Below are 24,719 nucleotides of genomic sequence, written 5' to 3'. Positions count from 1 at the left end.
GTGGAAAGAGCCCGGGCTTTGGAGTCAGAGGTCATGGGTTTGAATCCCGACCCCGCCACATGTCTGCTGTGTGATCTTGGGCAAGTCACAACTTCTCTGGGCCTCAGTTACCTCATCTGGAAAATGGGGGATTAAGACTGTGAGCCCCACGTGGGACAACCTGATCACCCTGTATCCTCCCCAGCGCTTAGAACAGTGCTTTGCACATAGTAAGCGCTTAACAAATGCCAATTAAAAAAAAAAAAACATATAGAGACGGTCCCTACCCAACAGTGGGCTCACAGTCTAGAAGAGGGAGATAGAGAACAAAACCAAACATACTAACAAACTAAAATAAATAGAATATGTACAAATAAAATAGAGTAATAAATACAAACGAACATATATACACATATACAGGTGCTGGGGGGAGGGGGAGGAGAGGAAGGAGGGGGCTCAGTCTGGGAAGGCCTCCTGGAGGAGGTGAGCTCTCAGTAGGGCTTTGAAGGAATAACAATAATAATAATAATGGCATTTATTAAGCGCTTACTATGTGCAAAGCACTGTTCTAAGCGCTGGGGAGTTTACTAGGTGATCAGGTTGTCCCACAGGGGGCTCACAGTCTTCATCCCCATTTTAAAGATAAGGTAACAGGCACAGAGAAGTGAAGCGACTTGCCCAAAGTCACACAGCTGACAAGTGGCGGAGCTGAGATTCGAACCCATGACCTCTGACTCCCAAGCCCGTGCTCGTCCCACAAAGCCCCACTGCTTTTAAGTGGGCATCACATGTTACAATTATCATTTTGTGGAAAGAGAATAAGGTAGAATAGTTGGAGTCATGCAATATCCTTGAATCACCCACCATCCCAAACTACCTAATTTTTGCATGTAACACAATTCAGAATTCCTTAAAGTACCAGAGCCCATACTGGGGTTTGTGTACATGCGTGCATTTGTCAGTATTAAAGCAATTCCAGATGAGATCCAATTTTACCATGTGGGTACTCCTCTCCTCAAATAGTCCGGGCCCACTGTTTATTTATTTATTTTACTAGTAAATATCAGTTCTATTTTATTTTGTTAGTATGGTTTTATTCTCTGTCTCCCCCTTTTAATAATAACAATAATAATGATGGCATTTATTAAACACTTACTATGTGCAAAGCACTGTTCTAAGTGCTGAGGAGGTTACAAGGTGACCAGGTTGTCCCACGTGGGGCTCACAGTCTTAATCCCCATTTTACAGATGAGGGAACTGAGGCACAAAGAAGTTAAGTGCCTTGCCCAAAGTCACACAGCTGACAATTGGCCGAGTTGGGATTTGAACTCATGACCTCTGACTCCAAAGCCCGGGCTCTTTTCCACTGAGCCATGCTGCTTCTTTTAATAATAATAATGATAATAATAATGTTGGCATTTGTTAAGCGCTTACTACCTGCAAAGCACTGTTCTAAGCGCTGGGGGGGGGGGTTACAAAGTGATCAGGCTGTCCCACGTGGGGCTCACAGTCTTCACCCCCATTTTACAGATGAGGTAACTGAGGCCCAGAGAAGTGAAGTGACTTGCCCGAGGTCACACAGCAGACATGTGGCTGAGTCAGGATTCGAACCCATGACCTCTGACTCCAAAGCCCATGCTCTTTCCACTGAGCCATGCTGCTTCTCTTTTAGACTGTAAGCCCACTGTTGGGTAGGGACTGTCTCTATACGTTGCCAACTTGGACTTCCCAAGCGCTTAGTACAGTGCTCTGCACATAGTAAGCGCTCAATAAATACGATTGATTGATTGATTGGGGCGGGTGGTAGGGAGGAGGCGGAAGAAACAAAGAGTGTGTGTGTGTGTGTGTGTGTGTGTGTGTGTGTTGTTAGAGTTTCGCGCCGGCGCATCATTCATTCATTCACTCAATCGTATTTACTGAGCGCTTACTGTGTGCAGAGCACTGTACTAAACGCTTGGGAAGTCCACAGGCCCAGCGTGGAGATGAGGGTATAGGGTAGTATGGAGTTCCGCGCCTGCGCAGCCCGGGCCCCCTGTCGGATGGATTACTAAAGCTCCGCGCCTGCGCATAACGGCCCGAACGTGTCGGGGGTTTTTTTATTGGCGGGGAGCGGAGTATGGAGCTCCGCGCCTGCGCAGCCCGGGCCCCCCTATCGGATGGATTACTAGAGCTCCGCGCCTGCGCATAACGGCCCGAACGTGTCGGGGGTATTTTTATTGGCGGGGAGCGGAGTATGGGGCTCCGCGCCTGCGCAGCCCGGGCCCCCTGTCGGATGGATTACTAGCGCTCCGCGCCTGCGCATAACGGCCCGAACGTGTCGGGGGTTGTTTATTGGCGGGGAGCGGAGTATGGAGCTCCGCGCCGGCGCAGTGCGGGCCCCCTGAGGGGCGCGCTCGCCCGTGGTAGAGCTTCGCGCCGGCGCAGTGCGACCTCAGCGTGGGTGGGACGGAGGTAGAGCCCCGCGCAGGCGCCCTCGGGGCACAACGTGAGAGGTGGCGTTCCGCGCCGGCGCACTCCTATCCCAGCCTGGAAGGGGGGTCACGCGCCTGCGCAGAGGGACTTCCGGTTCCGGAAAGGCGGGCGCATGCGCGGTGCAGCATCCAGAGGCCTGCAGCCATTGGGGCGCCCAGGTGATCAACACTGAGCGGTGCGCTGTGGGGCTGTGGGGGGTGGGGGGGGGGACTTCATCCCCCTGAGGCCTCACCTCCTCCAGGAGGCCTTCCCAGAATGACACCCCCCCCCCTTTTCCCTCTCCCCCCTCCTTCTACCCTCCCCCTACCACTGGTGTCCATTTGTACTCCATTTCTTTCATTTATACATATTTACTACTCTATCTTATTAATCATCATCATCAGTCGTATTTATTGAGCGCTTGCCATGTGCAGAGCACTGTGCTAAGCGCTTGGGAAGTACAAATTGGCAACATTAATGATGAGCCCATAGCCATAATTCCCTCTGTTCTGATGGTATTGACACCTGTCTACTGGTTCTGTTGTCTGTTGCTTTGCACATTGTAAGCGCTTAAATGCCATCATTATTATTGTGCCTATAGCCATAATGCTCTCTGTTCTGATGGTATTGACACCTGTCTACTAATTTTGTTGTTTAGTAAATGCCGTTATTTTTATTGTGCCTATAGCCATAATTCTCTCTGTTCTGATGGTATTGACACCTGTCTACTGGTTCTGTTGTCTGTTGCTTTGCACATTGTAAGCGCTTAAATGCCATCATTATTATTGTGCCTATAGCCATAATGCTCTCTGTTCTGATGGTATTGACACCTGTCTACTAATTTTGTTGTTTAGTAAATGCCGTTATTTTTATTGTGCCTATAGCCATAATTCTCTCTGTTCTGATGGTATTGACACCTGTCTACTGGTTCTGTTGTCTGTTGCTTTGCACATGGTAAGCGCTTAAATGCCATCATTATTATTGTGCCTATAGCCATAATGCTCTCTGTTCTGATGGTATTGACACCTGTCTACTAATTTTGTTGTTTAGTAAATGCCGTTATTTTTATTGTGCCTATAGCCATAATTCTCTCTGTTCTGATGGTATTGACACCTGTCTACTGGTTCTGTTGTCTGTTGCTTTGCACATTGTAAGCGCTTAAATGCCATCATTATTATTGTGCCTATAGCCATAATGCTCTCTGTTCTGATGGTATTGACACCTGTCCACTAATTTTGTTGTTTAGTAAATGCCGTTATTTTTATTGTGCCTATAGCCATAATTCTCTCTGTTCTGATGGTATTGACACCTGTCTACTGGTTCTGTTGTCTATTGCTTTGCACATCGTAAGCGCTTAAATGCCATCATTATTATTGTGCCTATAGCCATAATGCTCTCTGTTCTGATGGTATTGACGCCTGTCTACTAATTTTGTTTTTTAATAAATGCCGTTATTTTTATTGTGCCTATAGCCATAATTCTCTCTGTTCTGATGGTATTGACACCTGTCTACTGGTTCTGTTGTCTATTGCTTTGCACATCGTAAGCGCTTAAATGCCATCATTATTATTGTGCCTATAGCCATAATGCTCTCTGTTCTGATGGTATTGACACCTGTCTACTAATTTTGTTTTTTAATAAATGCCGTTATTTTTATTGTGCCTATAGCCATAATTCTCTCTGTTCTGATGGTATTGATACCTGTCTACTGTTTTGTTGTCTGTTGCTTTGCACATAGTAAGTGCGTAATAAATGCCATTATTTTTATTATGTCTATAGCCATAATTCACTCTGTTCTGATGGTATTGACACCTGTCTACTGGTTTCGTTGTCTGTTGCTTTGCACATAGTGCTTAATAAATGCCATTATTTTTATTATGCCTGTAGCCATAATTCTCTCTGTTCTGATGATATTGACACCTGTCTACTGGTTTTGGTGTCTGTTGCTTTGCACATAGTAAGTGCTTAATAAATGCCATCATTATTATTATGCCTATAGCCATAATTCTCTCTGTTCTGATGATAGTGATACCTGTCTACTGGTTTTGTTGTCTATTGCTATGCACATAGTAAGCACTTAATAAATGCCATCAGTATTATTATTATTATGCCTATAGCCATAATTCTATCTGTTGTGATGGTATTGACACCTGTCCACTGGTTTTGATGTCTGTTGCTTTGCACATAGTAAGCGCTTAATAAATGCCATCATTATTATTATGCCTATAGCCATAATTCTATCTGTTGTGATGGTATTGACACCTGTCCACTGGTTTTGATGTCTGTTGCTTTGCACATAGTAAGCGCTTAAGAAATGCCGTCATTATTATTATGCCTATAGCCATAATTCTCTCTGTTCTGATGGTATTGATACCTGTCTACTGGTTTTGTTGTCTGTTGCTTTGCGCATTGTAAGCTCTTAATAAGTGCCATTATTTTTTTTATGCCTGTAGCCATAATTCTCTCTGTTCTGATGGTATTGACACCTTTCATTCATTCATTCAGTAGTATTTATTGAGCGCTTACTGTGTGCAGAGCACCGTACTAACCAGTCTACTGGTTTTGTTGTCTATTGCTTTGCACATAGCGCTTAATAAACGCCATCATTATTATTGTGCCTATAGCCATAATTCTCTCTGTTCTGATGGTATTGATACCTGCCTACTGGTTTTTATGTCTGTTGCTTTGCACATAGTAAGTGCTTAGTAAATGCCATCATTATTATTATGCCTATAGCCATAATTCTCTCTGTTCTGATGGTATTGACACCTGTCTACTGGTTTTGTTGTCTGTTGCTTTCCACATAGTAAGCGCTTAATAAATGCCATTATTATTATTACTTTTATTATGCCTATAGCCATAATTCTGTCTGTTCTGATGGTAGTGACACCTTTCATTCATTTATTCATTCAGTAGTATTTATTGAGTGCTTACTGTGTGCAGAGCACTGTACTAACCTGTCTACTGGTTTTCTTGTCTATTGCTTTGCACATAGTGAGCGCTTAATAAACGCCATCATTATTATTGTGCCTATAGCCATAATTCCCTCTGTTCTGATGGTATTGACACCTGTCTACTGGTTTTGTTGTCTGTTGCTTTGCACATAATAAGCGCTTAATAATTGCCATCAGCATTATTGTTATTATGCCTATAGCCATAATTCTATCTGTTGTGATGGTATTGACACCTGTCTGCTGGTTTTGATGTCTGTTGCTTTGCACATAGTAAGCGCTTAATAAATGCCATCATTATTATTATTATTATGCCTATAGCCGTAATTCTCTCTGTTCTGATGGTATTGATATCTGTCTACTGGTTTTGTTGTCTATTGTTTTGCACATAGTAAGCGCTTATTAAATGCCATCATTATTATTGTGCCTATAGCCATAATTCTCTCTGTTCTGATGGTATTGACACCTGTCTACTGGTTTTGTTGTCTGTTGCTTTGCACATAGTAAGTGCTTAATAAATGCCATCAGTATTATTATTATTATGTCTATTGCCATAATTCTATCTGTTGTGATGGTATTGACACCTATCCACTGGTTTTGATGTCTGTTGCTTTGCACATAGTAAGTGCTTAATAAATGCCATTATTTTTATTATGCCTATAGCCATAATTATCTCTGTTCTGATGGTATTGATACCTGTCTACTGGTTTTGTTGTCTGTTGCTTTGCACATAGTAAGCGCTTAATAAATGCCATCATTATTATTATGTCTACAGCCATAATTCTGTTCTGATGGTATTGACACCTGTCTACTGGTTTTGTTGTCTATTGCTTTGCACATAGTAAGCGCTTAATAAATGCCATCAATATTATTATTATTATGTCTATAGCCATAATTCTATCTGTTGTGATGGTATTGACATCTGTCCACTGGTTTTGATGTCTGTTGCTTTGCACATAGTAAGCGCTTAATAAATGCCATCAGTATTATTATTATTATGCCTATAGCCATAATTCTATCTGTTGTGATGGTATTGATACCTCTCTACTGGTTTTGTTGTCTATTGCTTTGCACATAGTAAGCGCTTAATAAATGCCATCATTATTATTATGCCTATAGCCATAATTCTCTCTTTTCTGATGGTATTGATACCTGTCTCTTGGTTTTGTTGTCTGTTGCTTTGCACATTGTAAGCTCTTAATAAATGCCATTATTTTTATTATGCCTATAGCCATAATTCTATCTGTTCTGATGGTATTGACACCTTTCATTCATTCAATCGTATTTATTGAGCACTTACTGTGTGCAGAGCACAGTACTAACCTGTCTACTGGCTTTGTTGTCTGTTGCTTTGCACATAGTAAGCACTTAATAAATGCCCTCATTATTATGCCTATAGCCATAATTCTATCTGTTCTGGTGGTATTGACACCTGTCTACTGGTTCTGTTGTCTGTTGCTTTGCACATAGTGCTTAATAAAGTCCATCATTATTATTATGCCAATAGCCATAATTCTGTCTGTTCTGATGGTATTGACTCTAGACTGTGAGCCCACTGTTGGGTAGGGACCGTCTCTATATGTTGCCAACTTGTGCTAACCCATCTACTGGTTTTGTTGTCTGTTGCTTTGCACATAGTAAGCGCCTAATGCCCGCTGTAGATTTTGTTTTTCTACCTATCGTTGGCTCTGTTTACCACCTCTTGGCTTTGAGGTCCACATTTCACTTTGCCTCCAAAGGGAGTAAGGTCTTTGTGGTCAGGAAATGTGTCTGTTATTGCGTTGTACTCTCCCAAGCGCTTAGTACAGTGCTCTGCATACAGTAAGTGCTCAGTAAATGCCATTGATTGAGTTGTAGCTATAACAGGCAGGCTAGTTTGCACATATAAAACCCTCTGCAGCAACAAGATGAACCAGAATGACTGTTTGGGAAGATGGAGCCACCCTTGGTTTATTCCAAAGTGATTTGGGGGAAAGAAACTATATATACATATGCATATGCATATGTATATATATATATATATATATATATAAGACTTGCTTTCCAAGAAATTTTGAAACAGAATTAGACACAAGCCTGGGTCTAATAATTAAAGCACTACTGAGCAAATTGCACAGTGCTTCCTATATAGTACAGTGAACCACTTCAAAGGGAGTTTTATCCCGCTTCAAGGGTATTTTGTTTAATACTCATCTGAACCCTCAGCTGATTTGTTGCTTCTGGTCTCTTGTTTTCTGTTCAGTATTCAGTTTCCATTAGATCTGCTGCATCTGCACTGTTGCTGAGCTTTCTCTGTGGGATGCAAGTGCTGTCTGCAATTATGCTGTTATTTCTGCTCTAATGCAGTATTTGTGTTCTTGAAAGAATTAGGGTCATGGGAAAGTCCTGTTATTTGTAATCATCGATTCAGTGGGAATTGATAGGTTAGTGGTAGAGGTTGAAGATCCCACCGTGACTGAATATTTTTTGGTCCCTCAATCATTTTTCTTGAACGCTTCCTGTGTGCAGAGCACTGTACTAAGTGCTTGGGAGAGTACAGTGTTCTAGATTGTGAGCCCGTTGTTGGGTAGGGACCGTCGCTGTATGTTGCCAACTTGTACTTCCGAAGCGCTTAGTACAGTGCTCTGCACACAGGAAATGCTCAGTAAATCATCATCATCATCAGTCGTATTTATTGAGCGCTTACTGTGTGCAGAGCACTGTACTAAGTGCTTGGGAAGTACAAATTGGCAACATATAGAGACAGTCCCTACCCAACAGTGGGCTCACAGTCTAAAAGGGGGAGACAAAACCAAACATACTGACAAAATAAAATAAATAAATAAATAAATAAATGCGATTGAATGAACAGAGTTGGTAGACCCGTTCCCTGCCCACAGCGAGCTTTGATACAAATTTTAACACTGTACAGTTGCAAGATAGACTGTAAACTTTATGGTGGACCGGGGGAATGTCTACCAACTCTGTTGCATTGAATTCTCCCAGATGTTTAGTGCAGTGGTGCTCAAACAGTAAGTGCTCAATAAATACCAGTGGTGATGAAGATGAAAAGGAACACGAGGTATTCTGTGGTACGGTACAGTAAAGCAGAGACTGGGAAGTGTTGCAGCATCGTCCTACTCTAAATCAGCAATGCAATGAACGGATTCATCCTACTCTAAATCAGCTTGTGCCGACTTGAGGATGGGGTTTTATGCAAGACTGACTTGGGTAATGAAAATAATAATTGTGGTATTTGTTAAGCACTTATTATATGCACTAAGTGCTGGGGTGGTTACAAGCAAATCCGGTTGGACGCTCAACTGCCGTGTGACCTTAAGGCAAGTCACTTAACTTCTCCACACTTCTGTTACCTCATCTGTAAAATGGGAATTAAGCCTACTCTCCCTCCCCTTAAACTGTTAGCCCCATGTGGGAAATGGACTGTGTCCATCCTGATTAGCTTGTATCTACCCCAGCACTTTGTATATCATCAATCGTATTTATTGAGCGCTTACTGTGTGCAGAGCACTGTACTAAGTGCTTGGGAAGTACAAGTTGGCAACATATACAGTCCCTACCCAACAGTGGGCTCACAGTCTAAAGTGCCTGGCATAAAGTGCATAACAAATGCCATTTAAAATAAAAAAAATCCCCAAGCCGCCAAAACAAACAGCAAAAAAGTGTTCATCTAAACGTAGTCTGAATCATGATCCACAATAGAACATCCTCCTCCTACGGCTCATTTGGTATTTTAATCATACAGTTTGGACAGAGCAAAAATATTAGTCCTTCATCCAACAGCGTGGCCTAATGGATGGAGCACCAGCTTGGGAGTCAGAAGGATCTGCCACCTGTCTGCTGTGTGACCTTGGACAAGTCACTTCTCTGTGCCTGTGAGCCCTATGCAGGGCAGGGACTATGTCCAGCCTGACAACCTTGGATCTATCCCAGCGCTCACTACAATGCTTGGCACATAGTAAGCTCTTAACAAATACCATTAAAAAAAAAAAAGACTTGAGTATGAGCCCCTTGTGGGACAGGGACTGTGTCCAACCTGATTTGCTCGTATCCACCTCAGCGCTTAGTACAGGAGCCTGGCAAAATAGTAAATACTTAACAAATATCACAGTTACTATTTTGAATAGTCCAGGCCTTTAATAAAGATCATGCAGGAAAATGGCAAAGTTAATATGACAAAATTTTAATAGTGATATACTCTATATAAAAATGGCTGGCTCAGTTGAATTCTTAAAGCCTCAGCGAAGAGGTGTTGTTTTTGTTGTTTCTAGCATGGGAAATGGCACTGTGAAAGTCCAAAAATGGGACAAGGAAGAAGTTACTATAAAGTAATTAAAGGAACTCATTTTTTTGTATTCACCCAAGTGGGCTTAAATCTTTTTCCCATTGTTGGGGATTAGGAGCCGATGGGGTGCTCTAAGATAAGAGTGGGGCAGGTGGCAGAGGTCCCTTATTAATTACTATAGTTTTGATATTAAGGAGTCTCCAAATCCAGAAATAGGAAGGGAAGCTGCAACTGCCTATGTCCTTTCTCACCAAGATGCTAATTTGGGGGGCATATCTGCACTTAGTGGGACCCAGTCCACTCTTAATAAGATGGGGAAAGGTGTGAATCTGCCAATTTGGACTCCCACTTACCCACTTGATTTATATTGTGCTTTAAAAGAACTCCAAGGACTTTACAGTTGTGCTCAGATTCTTCCCCAAGTTGTCCCTGAGGTTCAAACACACAGTGGTTCCAGAACTTACCCGAGGTGAGAGTCGATGGCTGCTTCATTCATTCGTTCATTCAGTCAGTTGTATTTATTGAGGGGGTAGGTGTCCCACAGATCTGGCTCACTCCTGTTTTTGTCCTGCTTGGTGTGCAGTAAATATTTCTCACACGGTCATTCCTCCAGAGTGTTTTCCATCCCCTGTCCTCTTCCCTTCAGTCTGGCCCCAGGTTTAATCATTCCATCCTCTCTGTTTTCTTGTCCATCAAGTGGTCTTCCAGCTTTCTGAATCCCCAAAATGGCTGCTAAAGAAGAAGCCAAGAGCGAACCGGAAGCGAAGAAAGAGAAAGTCCATCAGCATCCTTTCTATTGTAATGTGAGTTCTTATCCGCGTCATTTTAGTCTTTCTGAGGTCACTGAGAGTCAAGTTTTCAATTTCATCTTTAGGAGTTTAGTGGACAAGTTTCCCTGGGCTTTCCTCAGGGATTTTCTCTGCGGGGAATATTAGGAGCAAATGATGGCACTCCGAGGCCTCTTCCACTGCCATTTTCCACTGCCCCAAACTATCAGAGGGCAGGTTCCAAATGACCAACATCAATTTTTCAGACTCCTGCCGGCCCTCATGCAACTTGGCATTTCTGATCCCTTCCTCATTTCTGGCTGGACTTGAGCAAATCGGTATTAGCCCTTTTCTTTCCCAGAACCTGGCCCTTCATCAAGCGCTTAGTACAGTGCTTTTCACACAGTAAGTGCTCAATAAATATGATTTAGTGAATTAGAAACCCCCCAGTCCAGGGACTTGGGAAGGGGTTCAGCTTCTCCAAATCCGTACCACAGCTGTCACTGGCCCAGTGTCCACTGGGCTCTTTCCAGGGCCCGCAATCCAATGCCAGGCTTTCCCTCTCATCATCAATCATCAGTGGTATTTACTTAGCCCTTACTGGGTGCAGAGCTCTGTACTGATAGTTTGGCAGACATGTTCCCTGCCCACAACGAGCTGACAGTCCAGAGGACGAGCTTAAAGTCTCTGAGTGGTTTGCAGGTTTTCCATTTTGAAAAGAGTAAGGCAGGTCAGTTGTTAAATGCTCCCTGTCCTTGCTGTCCCAAAGGCCATTTGCAAGAGGGCAAGTGGAGTTACCAGTGAAGGCATCTCGAAGTTCCTTCATATTTTTTAAGAGCGACCAATTCCAGGTAACATTTTCCCCATTTGGTTACAGAAACGCTTCCTTTAAAATAATTATTTCTCTCTGTTTTGAAACTAGATTTGCAAAATCTCCTGCGCATCGGCGTTGAATTTGCAGACACACTTTCTTGGTTTCAAACACAAGACGGTAAGATCGTGATTGCTTTCATTTTAGAATCAGTAAGTCATTCGTATTGAACACCTCCCGTGTGCTCAGCACTGGCTAATCGCTTGGGAGAATGCAGTATAATGGTTGGTAGACAAGTTCCCTGCCCACAAGGAGCTTTTAGTCTAGAGCAGGAGATGGACAATATAAATTGTGGATATGTATTACGGACAGAACGCACTCTGTGAAATGTGAGTTAAATAATTCTCAAGTGGTAAAATCTGGGATGAACAAAATTCATTTTCATTTCTCTTTGGTAAATATACCCTTTGAACAGTAAAATAGAATTGAATCTTTAAAGCATTTAACTGGAATTAAGGCTACGCAGAGTCAGGATACATTTCTGCTGGAGGAGCTGTTTTCTCATTGCTAAAAATGTTAGGCATCTGTACTGTAAACTCCCTCTAGATTGTAAACTCACTGTGGGCTGGGAACGTGTCTACCAACTCTGTTGGATTGTGCTTTCCCAAGCACTTAATATAGTGCTCTACACACAGCCAGCGCTCAGTAAATACCATTGATGATGATGATGATGAAGGGAGAGTGGGCTAAAATCAAATTGAGACGGAACGGAGTCTTGATGAACCTCTGTTGGCATGAAATAACTTTATGTTGCAGCTCTCGTATGTCTTCCTTTGCGTTGTTCTGGATTATTTGCTTTCATTTTTAAGAAAGTCTCTTTTCGTTTACCAAGGTTGAAGAGGCCCTAAAAACTCATGGCATTGGTAAGTTCTGAATCGCAGAGTCGGGGAGGTGGGAGAGTTGGCATGTGGAGGTGGCGGGAGTTGACCGTTGTGGGCCTGGGTCTGCGTAGATATATCGGCGGAGAGGGGAGGGTCTTCAGATTGGGTCTCTTGCCTGAAATTGAGCTTGCAGAAGGGAGTCGGTCTCAATCCTTTTTTTGAGAATCTTGGTAAGAAGTAATTAAATCCCTGCAAATTAGAATAAAGATTATGTCCTTGTGTAACGTGTCCAGTAGCTTGTTCCTTCGAACTCCATTGTCAGTTTTGTTAGAGGGTGAATTTGGCCATTCTTATCCTAGGGATTTAGAATCCGCTGAAACGTGAACTGTCTTTTGATTAGGCCACGGCCGCGAGAGGAAGTTTCCCCGGAAGAGCTGAGGCTAGGACTTTGGGTGCTCACCCTGTCCCCATCCTGGCACCCGGGCTCTGAGGTGCAGGATGTTAAGGGCCGGAGGGCGACTCACCAGCCCCTGGCCACCACTTGACCCCTAAACCGTCTCTTGCCGTCGAGGGTCTCCGCTAGCCATCCCGACACTCTTGCTGCTTTCCTCTGGTGTCCCTTCCTCTCCCTGTGGGGTGACTGTGGAAGGAACTCTGTGGCTGCAAACTCAGCCCCAGCCTTATTCACGCTCTCACCCCATGCAGATGCAGAACCGGAAAACTGCCGTCCGTGTCCGGCCCGTGTCTCTGGGGACACTCAAACACTGTAGCTTTTTCTCTGGAGATCTTCTGTTCATGTGTGGAGAACAGAAAAAGTCCAGAGCAGACTTAACCCTTCCCTCACCTATTCCTTGGACTACTGAGAGCTCACCTCCTCCAGGAGGCCTTCCCAGACTGAGCCCCTTCCTTCCTCTCCCCCTCGTCCCCCTCTCCATCCCCCCATCTTACCTCCTTCCCTTCCACACTGCACCTGCATATATGTTTGTACATATTTGTTACTCTATTTTACTTGTACATATCTATTCTATTTATTTTATTTTGTTAGTATGTTTGGTTTTGTTCTCTGTCTCCCGCTTTTAGACTGTGAGCCCACTGTTGGGTAGAGACTGTCTCTATATGTTGCCAACTTGTACTTCCCAAGCGCTTAGTACAGTGCTCTGCACACATTAAGCACTCAATAAATACGATTGATTGATTGGGGCGGGAGGTGGGGAGGAGGCGGAAGAAACAGAGAGTGAGATTGATGATGATGATGTCCGGTTTCTTCCTCTCTGCCTAGTAAAAACCATGGGCTACTCGACAAGCATAGAGAAATTCCAGAGTCCGAAACAAAAGGTTCCCGATTACGGTAAATAGATGTGTATTGTTTTTGGCATTTTGCTCCGTGTACCAGGGAATGATCTTGGAAAGTTCCTCTAACTGTAGTTTCTGCTCTCTTTCCCTACCTTTGCGAGCTAGTTTCTTTGAACTTTTGTAGCAATATTAAAGGAGATGGAAGTAGAGAAACAGCGTGGCCTCGTGGAAAGAGCATGGGTCTGACAGCCAAAGGACCTGGGTTCTAATCCTAGGTCTTCCAGTTGCCTAATGGGTGACCTTGGACAAGTCACTTTACTTCTCTGTGCCTCAGTTTCCTCATCTGTAAAAATGGGGATACAATCCCTGTTCTCTCTCCTATAAAGGCTTTGTTTGAGCCCTAAGAGGGACAAGGACCTGATTAATTAGACCGGTGCTTGTCACATAATAATGATGGTATTTGTTAAGCATTTACTATGTGCTAAACACCGTTCTAAGTACACTTAACAAATACATAATGGTAAAAAAGCCTCTAACGCTAAATGCCGTTCTAATGATAATCAGAATGTAAGTACTTATCCTTCCTTTCCCCTTTTGTTTCTGACTTTCCTCTCTCCTGCTGCCTTAGCCCATTCCCCTGCAAGCCATCCAGGGCTTTGCTGGCATCCACGTTTCTCCGATTCAGTTGGCTGAGCCCCATTCCCTATTTCCAGAACCGCTGATCTGAGTCTGGGACGTTGGAACATACACCCAGAGAGACCATCAAATGCGTCCAGTCTGTTCGTTAGCAATCCTGATCACCCTAAGGATTGCTTGACTTAATCTCTTCAGAACCAGGCTTTCTCCTCTGGGCCTAATTTGAGATTCTTTTTTTCCCCCCTCCAGCCAGGGACATTATAAGTGCTTACTACAGTGCCCTGCACACAGTAAGCACTCAGTAAATACCACTGATGGATTGTTATGGAAGACTTCCCTTATTTACATGAACCAGTTGGTTCTCTGGAGATAGAGCCCTGTCCTTGAGAAACATGAATTGTAATCGGTCAGCCCATCCATTATGCTTTTGAGTGCCTTTTTATGTGCAAGAATCCCATCTGTTCATTGGCAGCAATTACCTCCAGTTTTGTTTGACTCCTCTATTCTTTCTTTAAAGTCTGTATGTAAAAGCGTTGCCCACTCATTTTACTAGTGTATTTTACTAGGGGACAAAATGGGGTTGGTTATGGGATCAAAGCAGAGCAATTCTGGTTTGCACCTTATAACAGCCAGATTCTCTCTACTTCACAGTTAAAACGGAACCCGAGAAGTATCACGGGCAGAGTTTGCAAGAACAACTAAATACCTGTAAAGATTCAGAACCTGCAATTGGTGAGTTATCTTTTTTATTTTGAAATGTCCGTGTCTCCAGGACCACAAAAGGAAGCGTCAGTGTTTCCAACTATTTTAGTGTGTTTATGTGGAGCTTCATTCCAACATTTGAAAAGTAGGAGCAGTGCTCCCAGAGAAGCGATAAATCCCCACATAATGGTGGTCCTCAAGGCTAGGAGCGATAGTGGCATCCCTGTTGAGGGAATATGTCGGGTGGTCGCGAGATGCTTTAAGGATTTGACGGGGTGAACATTGTGTCTTGCAGTGCGCAGGCTGGGTAGATTTGACTTGGGCATTCCTGTTATTCCCAGGGCTCAGAAAGGAGTTGACTCCTGCACCAGGAAAAAGGAGCAAGTGTTCTAGTGGGAACGAGCCGGTTTGGGATAACTGAGTTTTGGGGGAAATTCGAGAGGCAGGGACTATTTATTTTATTTGTACATATTCTATTTATTTTATTTTGTAAATATATTTTGTTTTGTTCTCTGTCTCCCCCCTTCTAGACTGTGAGCCCACTGTTGGGTAGGGACCGTCCCTGTATGTTGCCAACTTGGGCTTCCCAAGCACTTAGTACAGTGCTCTGTACACAGTAAGCGCTCAAGAAATACGATCGAATGAATGAATTTGGGTCCCATTCCTGACCCAGGACTAGAGGACCAGCTTCTCCCACCTTCCCTCCCACCGGGCTCTAGTAGAAGGCAGGTCCACTCCACCAACCTTGTCTGGGCTCCACCTCGTCCCTCCCCCAAAGTTAGAAACTGAAGCCAGACAGTCCCTCATGCCCCTCGAGCCTCTCCATTAGAAGTCTCCCTCCCTCCCGGTCGCAACTGTAAAATCCCGCGAATTCCGGGCCGTTGTGGATAACGGAAAATTTGCCTCAGTGATAGCTGGATGATCGGCAGGGACTGTCAAGCCACAGTATGAGTTGCTAGGGTCACCGTAGACTCCTGGCTGAGGGATTCCACGGTGGTAACGGACCGTTGGCCGCCGCGGGACCAGGAGCAGGGCCTCCGAGAGGTGCTTGCCTTTGTGCTTCACGGACATTTATCGTTTCAGGGCTCGAATACGTCACTGAGTATCAATCCAAGGAAAACCTTCCCATTCTCTACGAATGCAAGCTGTGTAATTGTCAAACTGGTTTGAGTAACATGTTCATGCATGTTTTTGGCTCAAAACACAGGTTGGCATATCTGGTAAGTCAATTCTAAAACACACCGGTTCTTTGACTAGTAACGGTGAGGAATAGCCCGGTGAGCCACAGAGCACAGCTGGATGGGGAAAAAAGCAGGCTTGGCTCGCTCCAGTCCTCTTCTGGGAGTGGGACTGAGATCCCGGAGAAGAGTCTGGCCCTCGGCAGGTTGTGTCAGCTCCTGGAGGCGCTTTTTACTTTTTCTGACTAATGATCGCCGCGGGGTTCGTGAAAGCGCTTACTATGTGCCCAGCACTGGGGTAGGTCCAGCATAATCAGATTGGACACGGTCCCCATCCCACGTGAGGGTCACAGCCTGAGTGGGGCTGAAAATCTAATCTGTGTGTGTTCCCAAGTGCATAATAAGCTACTCCGGACACAGTTGGCTCTCAGCGAACGTTGTCGGTGATGACGATCACGATGATAAAGAGTCGGAGAGGAAGCATCTTGCTCTCACCCTGTCTCCAGGGCTCCTCTCCTCTCCTCCAACTTCTCCTCCCTGACCCCAACTCTCTGCCTCTCCCCTTCCGCCTTCCTCATTTGTATGAAGTGGGCATCAGTGTGGATGTTAGTGTTTGTGGGAGTGTGGAGCAACAACTGGGTGTTGTATCTGGGTGTATGTCTTGTTTGGGAGGTTTCTGTGTGTCAGCATGCCTCCCCCCCCCCAAAGACTGTAAGCTGTCTGTGGGCAGGGAAAGTGTCTATGTTGTACTCTCCCAAGTGCTTACTACAGTGCTCTGCACACAGTAAGCGCTCAATAAATAACATTGATTGCATTTATGGGTATGTTGGCTTCTCATAGGTGTGTGGTGTCTCTGAAGGAACATGTGTGATTTGCTTTCAGCGGGTGGGTGAAAGCATTTGCTTCTTCATGAATTTGTGTATTTGAGCAGAAAAATGTGTGGTTGTGTGTGTGTGTGTGTGTGTGTGTGCGCGCGCACGTGTAGGTGTCTGCTCATGTGCATGTCACACCAGGCTGAAGCATGGGTTATTTTCCTTATTTTAATGAAAAATAATAATCTTGCCAGAGTATTTACCGGGTGGCCTATTTGGTTTAATTTCCAGAAAGCACATCACCCTGATATAGTAGAATCAGACGAGATTCGCGGTCGAGGCTCAGAGCTGAACAGAAGGCTTCGGGTAGTCGCAGCAAATGTAGAAAGGAAAGAAGGAAGGAAGAAAATCAAGGTAATACTTTGAAGGTGCACTTCTCGGAGTTGGAGTTCATCCCCAACTTTAGAACTTTTTTTGAAGTTCTGACGAAAGTTATGTAATTTGGAGACATTCCTTGCTGTGCAGGCTTCGTACCTTACGATTCAACCGGGTTTTATATTCCGGGAAGATGTGGCTGTGTGTTGTGAATGGTTGAATCTTCGGGGGTACATTTTCCCAAAGATTAGGTGAGATACGTTTCAGAACTCTTTCGTGGTGGCCAAGCACTAAAGGTAGGTTAAAAATTACACCGATAATCCCTCCTTGCTCCCCTTCTACATTCTCATCAACTCTCCTGATCCCCGTCCCACAAGATAATGGGTTAGCGATCCCCTCCCAAGCTGTTGCCTCTCATCATCATCATCAATCGTATTTATTGAGCGCTTTCTATGTGCAGAGCACTGTACTAAGCGCTTGGGAAGTACAAATTGGCAACATATAGAGACAGTCCCTACCCAACAGTGGGCTCACAGTCTAAAAAGTGGGCTCACAGTCTAAAAAGTGGGCTCTCTCCCTTCTGCTCCATCCAGTCCCTGACCTCTGTGCATGCCCGGGGCAAGAAGACGTGGCTACAATCTGGGAATGGGGCAGCCCTCATCCGGATCTTCTTTGGCGGCTCGTATTTTGGGGAGATTGTAATCTGTGGACTTTCTGTTGGCACCAGGAGGCTCTACCTGGGCCAAAACTTGGCTTGGCCAAATGGGAAAAAGGGAAAAGTCCGAGTGAGAGGCCAGAGGGCTGGGAAATGCCAGATTGCACTTTTCCTTCAGGGCAATCGCTGTACGGGCAGGAAGACAGGAGTAGAAAAGCAAGGCCTGATGGAGCACTTTTTCTCCCGGTTTTGTGGTAGGTTTAGCGCCAGTCTGATCGTGCCCCATGTGGCCCTGTCTCCCGATTTCCATCTGTAGCCACATCTTTCCCTTGGCAAGCCTAGCTGTGAGAATGGAGACGGAGACCGTCCAGGGCAGGATGGGAGCGACAGTTGATGCTGAGGGCCCAGTAGCCAGCACCTTCTCAAAGCCCTTCCCCTCTCCTCCCTTTTCCCTTTCTCTTCCAGCCTGGGGCTTGGAGGTGGGAAGGAGCAGGATGACAAAGTTTAAAACAAAACAAAAAAAAAGTGCAGCACAGGATCCAGGTGATGGGAGTAGGGGACTGAATTTGGGTTATCGTGGTGCCAGGGGGTCAGGAAAGCCCCTAGGAAGAGGGGAAGGAGAGAGGAGCTGCGGGGAAGGATTGCAGTGTGATTTTTCACTTACCTGTAGACCTGGTCGTCATGCTGGGCCTGATACAGGGAACAAAGATTGTGGAGGAAAACATATCCCAGGATCCAGCTGTTCCATTATTGAGGAATGTGTCCCGGTTCACGGTATGGGATACACCAGGCCCTAAGTCACACCCGCCACTAGAAGCAGTGTGGCTCAGTGGAAAGAGCACGGCTTTGGAATCAGAGGTCATGGGTTCAAATCCCGGCTCTGCCAATTGTCAGCTGTGTGACTATGAGCAAGTCACTTAACTTCTCTGTGCCTCAGTTACCTCATCTGTAAAATGGGGATTGACTGTGAGCGCCCCGTGGGGACAACCTGATCACCTTGTAACCTCTCCAGCGCTTAGAACAGTGCTTTGCACATAGTAAGCACTTAATAAATGTTATTATTATCATTGTTGTTATTATTATTATTATTCTGAGCCACATAACATGAGACAGGGCAACCAGAATGACATTCTTCGTATAGGCTGTAAGCTCCTTCTAGGCAGGGGCCGTGTCTACCAACTGTGTTGTACACTCCCAAGCGCTTGTTCTGTGCTCTGCATACAGCGCTCAATAAATACCATCGATTGATGTAGTAAATGTCGAGTCCAACCAAATCCAAGGCCAAGGCGTGACAGCCCTTGATTTGTAAAGTGGGAGAAGTACTTTTGGTTGTCTTTTCGTGACTCTACCTGATGATGCCCAGACTTGCAACCTGGTTATTCATTCATTCAGTCATATTGAGAGCGTACTGTGTTCAGAGCACTGTGCTAAGCGCTTGGGAAGTACAAGTTCCCACGCTTAGAGAAGCAGCGTGGCTCAGTGGAAAGAGCCCGGGCTTTGGAGTCAGAGGTCGTGGGTTCGAATCCCGGCTCCACCACAAGTCTGCTGTGTGACCTTGGGCAAGTCACTTGACTTCTCTGAGCCTCAGTTCCGTCATCTGTAAAAATGGGGATTAAGACTATGAGCCCCACGTGGGACAACTTGATCACATTGTATCCCCCCCCCAGCGCTTAGAACAGTGCTTTGCACATAGTAAGCGCTTAACAAATGCCATTATTATTATTATTATTACAAGTTGGCAACATATAGAGACGGTCCCTACCCAACAGTGGGCTCACAGTCTAGAAGGGGGGGACAGAGAACAAAACAAAGCATATTAACAAAATAAAATGAATAGAATAAATATGTACAAATAAAATAAATGAATAAATAGAGTACTAATACGTACAAACATATATACAGGTGCTGTTGGGGGGGGAAGGAGGTAAGGCGGGGGGATAGGGATGGGGAGAGGAGGGGAGGATCACATCCGTTCTTCGCTGTTCTTGGAAATAGATGGAGAAGCTTCCATGCTCATTAGTCCCTGTCAGTGCGAAAACAGTTCCCAATTCATAATTTCGACCTGGGGACTCTTCTCCAGAAACCCGGCTCTTTCTTATGTGTGTAAAACTTAACTCCTTTCCCCGCTCGCTCTATTTTTTTTTTTAACTTCTTCCAGAATGGAGGCAGTTTTCCATTCATTGCCCATAAGGTGCTTTCTACCATTTATGTCCGTATTTTTATGTTTGTCTCCCTTGTTAGAGTGTAATCCAAAAGAAACAATTCAGAAACGGTAGGCCCTGTTCCACCAAGGGACTCACACTCAAGCTGCAGGAGGACAGATACGTAGACAAAGGAAATAAATTCTAGACGGCAAATCCCTGACAGTGGGAGCATTTAAAAATACAAGATTCAAGAACCAAGGGCGTGGATTGGTAGATAAACAGTCCTTGGAGGTGGGTAGCGCTGATGTTTCTTCCCTTGCCAAGCCACAGTTCTTGAAGAAGCAGCACCAGAAGCAGCGGAATGGCTTACTTAGTGAGCGATCAGGCGTCCAGAGAAGTGGACAGCCTTAGCCCAGCCCAGAGGGGTGGAGAAAATTGGCATGAGAGCCATCCCAAGGGCCTTGAGCGGAGCAGGAAGAAGAAACAGTGGTAGACTGTGTTCCCATCATCTAGATTGCTGGTGTTTTGTTGTTACAGACTCTGACCAGCCCTGCCAGAGTGATAAGGAGCCTGAAAATGGCATGGCCTAGTGGAAAGAGCCCAGGTTTGGGAGATAGAGGACCTGGATTCCAATCCAGCTTCTGCCACTGGTCTGCTGTGCAATCAGTTCACTTAACTTCCCTGTGCCTCAGTTCCCTCATCTGCAAAATGGGGAGCCAATACCTGTTCTCCTTCATACTTAGACTGTGAGCCGCATGTGGGACCTGATTATCCTGTATCTACCCTAGCACTTAGTACAGTGCTTGGCACAGAGTAAGCACTTAACAAAAGCCACAGTGATTATTATTTATTGCTTTCTGATGTTATGTGGTTTTCAATCTTTACTAATTTGTCTGTCGTCAACTCCCCCCCCCCCCCCCCCACAACATACCTCATCCAGAGATAGTGAGCTCCCGTGAGACAGAGATGCACCTGTACTTTTCCCCATTGCTTAGTGCAGTGCTTGGCCCACTAAGGGGGCTCTTAAATATGATTGAACGAATAAATGATTGATGCATGGCAGTTGCTTAGTGAACCTGGGCTTGCCCCACCCAAAGATCAGAAATCTGTCACTCAAAGCAGTACTGTGAAGAACCAGAGTCCTGGAAGAAATATGGGCATTAAAATTCAACAAAGAAGAGGGTCAGCAGGAGGGATTGCTTCTCACCTCTTTATTTTTCCTTCAAGATAGTCTCTAGCTTTCTCATAACGGAATCCATGTAATTGATTTGTAATGGTGGGGGTACATGTCAAATGGAATACCAGCTAAGTTTGCGAGACTTGTGCTGATTGTTTTTCATTGTTAGGTTATAGTGGACCCTAATGTGCTGAAGAGGAAATGGCAGGACTATAGTAAGTATCTCCAGGAGGAGTACGAGGAGGGCAGAGCTCCTTTGATGTCACAAATGCCCCCCTGGCTGGCATCCTCTATTTCAACTGTGACTTTTGTGACTGGCGGGGCTGGGGGGGGTCGTCTTGAAGTGCAGGCCTAGATTAGGGATATTCCAGGGATCTGTTGCAGTCTGAAATCTCCCAAACTATTACCATTCTAGTACGCAGTTGGATCCTTACAATAATAATAATGAAAAATTGTTATTGTGGTATTTGGTAATCAATCAATCGTATTTATTGAGCGCTTACTGTCTGCAGAGCACTGTACTAAGTACTTGGGAAGTACAAGTTGGCAACATATAGAGACAGTCATCATCATCATCATCATCAATCGTATTTATTGAGCGCTTACTATGTGCAGAGCACTGTACTAAGCGCTTGGGAAGTACAAATTGGCAACATATAGAGACAGTCCCTACCCAACAGTGGGCTCACAGTCTAAAAGACGGTGAGCTTTTATTATGTCAAGCAGTGAACTAAGTGTGGTGGTAGATGTGAGATAATTAGGTCAGGTCCAAGTCCTGTCCCATATGGGGCTCACAGTCCAAGTCGCAGGGAGAATGCACATCTGTTCAGGAGAGCACAGCCGCCCCCCTGAAGTGGGCCCTGATTATTTTAAGAACTAGAGTGCCAGCAGGACTGAACCCCCTCCATAAAGTAGAAAACCTGCCTGGTCCAGGTTTGCCTGGCCGGGAAATGGCCAGCTCAGGAGAGAATGCCTTGGCCTTCCTGGAAAGGGGGCTGTTTTAAGACTGGGCTTCAGGAAATGCATTAAAAGGCACATGGCCCCAGCATCACCCAAGTGATGGAGCCATCTCTGGAGCCGGGAACAGCTTCCAGCAGCTCCTTACCTCCCCCGCCGCCCACCCCCGGGCCCAGAGGGGCCCCGACGTGGAATTGGCTGGGCAGCCCTGAGCTCCCTGAAGTGGCCCAGGGTACCTTAGCCACCTGAGAGACCTTTGGCTTGCGTGTCCCTACCATGGAGCCCCAGAAGGGCACTCACCCTCGTGTGGGTGGGCTGCAGGGACCACCCACACCCGGCCGCTGCCCCAGCTCCATCCCTGCCACCGGGCCTTGCGGAGGCCTCCTCGGGCACGCGACCGGTAGCGGGACCGTTGAGCTCCTCCCTGCTACAGAGAGCTGGCTAGGTGCCCTGTGTGGAATCACCCTGTGGGGCCAGAACAGAATTCATATGTCGCTTAGGCGAAGAGGGCTGATTAAATAAAAATGCCGCCAGGAATCCGATTTGATAATGGGCATTTTGAAACCTACGTAGAGCCAGTAGCGGTGTAGGGTTAGAAGGGGTCGAACATGCATGCCAGAGCAGAAAGGGGACCAAATCGGGGGGAGAGTCCTTGTGGCCATCAGTTACAAGGCTCAAAAAGGGACTCCAGCCAGGCCAGGTAGGGAAGAACCAAAGGAACTGCAATAGAAATCTTAGTCGTCGAATGTAATGTTTAATAATATACAAATTTATCATTCCGTACTGGTCTAGGCCCTCATTTCTTCTCCCGCTTCCTTTTATGTCACCCTTGCACTTGGATTTACACCCTTTAGTCATCCCTCCCTCAGCCCCATAGCACTTATGTACATATCCATAATTTATTGAACGTCTGTCTTCCCTTCTAGACTGTAAGCTTGTTGTGGGCGGGGAACGTGTTTACCAACTGTGCTATAGTCTCTCCCAAGCATTTAGTACATAGGAAGCGCTCTGCACCTAGTGCTTGAAACGTACGATTGATTGATCTAATTTCAGAGTTATGGTGAAACCTTCATGTGAGACCTTTGGTGAGAATTGGAATTGAGCGATTGAGATCCTGTTGTAATCCGGACATGCCCGGCTGTCTCTGGCAGTGGCAGATGTTCACTTAACCCCATTTCTAAAAAAAATTATTTAGATGGCTTCACTTGTATCTGAAGTCCTCTTAAGGAGCCGTGTTTTCCCAAGACCACAGTGAAGGTCATGCTTCCCACAGCCAGTTCTTCAAGGGCACAAAACGATAGCTCTTTATTTGGAACTGGACACAAGCGAAAATTTCAAGTGAGCTGTAACTTCTAAATAAGATTGTGAAATAGCCTTTCCTGGTAGTCAGTGAAGTCACAGCATTTCAGCTCCCTTTTCGTGTTTCTGTTACAGTTGAAGGCAATTCAAAGCCTAAAGTACAACATATGGATCCTATGGCTACCGAACCAGACCAGGCTGCTGGAGGTGAGTCTGAGGAGACTCTAGACTTCTCAAAAATTCAGATCTCCCAAGGTAAGAAATTTGCATTTGCTCCAATGAAATTTCATGTAGCCCCCCTTGGGCTTTCCTTCTCTGAGTTTGGGTTTCAGAGTGACGTAATTATTGAGTCTGCGGCTTGTAGGAAGAATGAGAAAAGAGAATATGTGAGTGGAAAACGGATTGCGTTTCCTGTCACAAAAGTGGCTTTTAAGCTTCTTTGCAGAAATTGGTCACGCTTAAAATCTTCTTCTGTGCAAGTAGTGAGAGTAATTCCAGTCGCGATGGTTCTCCTATTGCGCAGAGAGTGGGCCGAGTCCTAGCCTGCAGTTATCAGCGCCTCCTTCTTCCCTTTGGGTAAGAGAAAGTCGAGGTGAATCCACCCGTTATCCAACCAGTGGGATCTGATCGATAGCATCGTTATTTGGCTGAATGGCTTTGTTGCATGTTGTATGATTTTGTCCGGTGCTGAGGCCCAGACTGGCCATTGCTCGAGAGGCCGACACTGTTATTAGCGGTACAGCCAATGCTTCAATAAATGGCTTGGGAGCCGTTTTCCCAGCACCGCTGCCAGGAGCCCTGGCTGAGCCTGTTGCTCTTCTTAACGTTGCAAACAGCAAATGATTGTATCTTCAAGAAACTTTCCATCACAACCGAGGACGCTTCGGGTTCACTAACTCTTCCAGGAGCGATCTGAGGGTAGTAATAATAGTCGTGGTATTTGTTTAATGCTTACTATGTTCCAAACACTGTACTAAGTGCCCGGGTAGGTACGAGATAATCAGCTCCCACATGAGACTCACAGTGTAAGTATGAGGGAGAATGGATATTGACTCCCTGTTTTGCAGATGAGGGAACTGAGTCACCGAGAAGTGAGGTGACTTCCAAGGTCACGCAGCGGGAAAAGTGATCATCATCATCAGTCGTATTTATTGAGCGCTTACTATGTGCAGAGCACTGTACTAAGCGCTTGGGAAGTACAAATTGGCAACATATAGAGACAGTCCCTACCCAACATTGGGCTCACAGTCTAAAAGGGGGAGACAGAGAACAAAACCAAACATACTAACAAAATAAAACAAATAGAATAGATATGTACAAGTAAAATAAATAAATAAATAAACAGAATAATAAATATGTACAAACA

At 45.2% G+C, this 24,719-nt stretch overlaps 1 protein-coding gene across 5 annotated transcripts in view; it reads left to right on the top strand.

Moving 5' to 3' along the window:
- The first annotated feature begins 2,563 nt into the window (after positions 1-2,563).
- Positions 2,564-24,719, top strand: part of LOC119948816 — a 34,632-nt gene continuing 12,476 nt past the window's right edge. For 3 of the 5 annotated variants that reach the window (XM_038770318.1, XM_038770313.1, XM_038770316.1), the window contains exons 1-10: positions 2,570-2,626; positions 10,364-10,469; positions 11,356-11,424; positions 12,137-12,167; positions 13,405-13,473; positions 14,706-14,786; positions 15,840-15,976; positions 17,038-17,160; positions 21,267-21,312; positions 23,489-23,608. In XM_038770318.1, the coding sequence (XP_038626246.1) occupies positions 10,392-10,469; positions 11,356-11,424; positions 12,137-12,167; positions 13,405-13,473; positions 14,706-14,786; positions 15,840-15,976; positions 17,038-17,160; positions 21,267-21,312; positions 23,489-23,608 (754 nt within the window). In that variant the 5' untranslated portion in view covers positions 2,570-2,626; positions 10,364-10,391. Of the gene's footprint in view, positions 2,627-10,363; positions 10,470-11,355; positions 11,425-12,136; positions 12,168-13,404; positions 13,474-14,705; positions 14,787-15,839; positions 15,977-17,037; positions 17,161-21,266; positions 21,313-23,488; positions 23,609-24,719 lie in introns of all 5 variants that reach the window. The other 2 variants (XM_038770314.1, XM_038770317.1) reach the window with 2 other exon arrangements.

The sequence above is a fragment of the Tachyglossus aculeatus genome, chromosome X3 (assembly GCF_015852505.1).
Source record: "Tachyglossus aculeatus isolate mTacAcu1 chromosome X3, mTacAcu1.pri, whole genome shotgun sequence".
NCBI lineage: Eukaryota > Metazoa > Chordata > Mammalia > Monotremata > Tachyglossidae > Tachyglossus > Tachyglossus aculeatus.
This window is presented reverse-complemented; position numbering and strand designations above follow the sequence as displayed.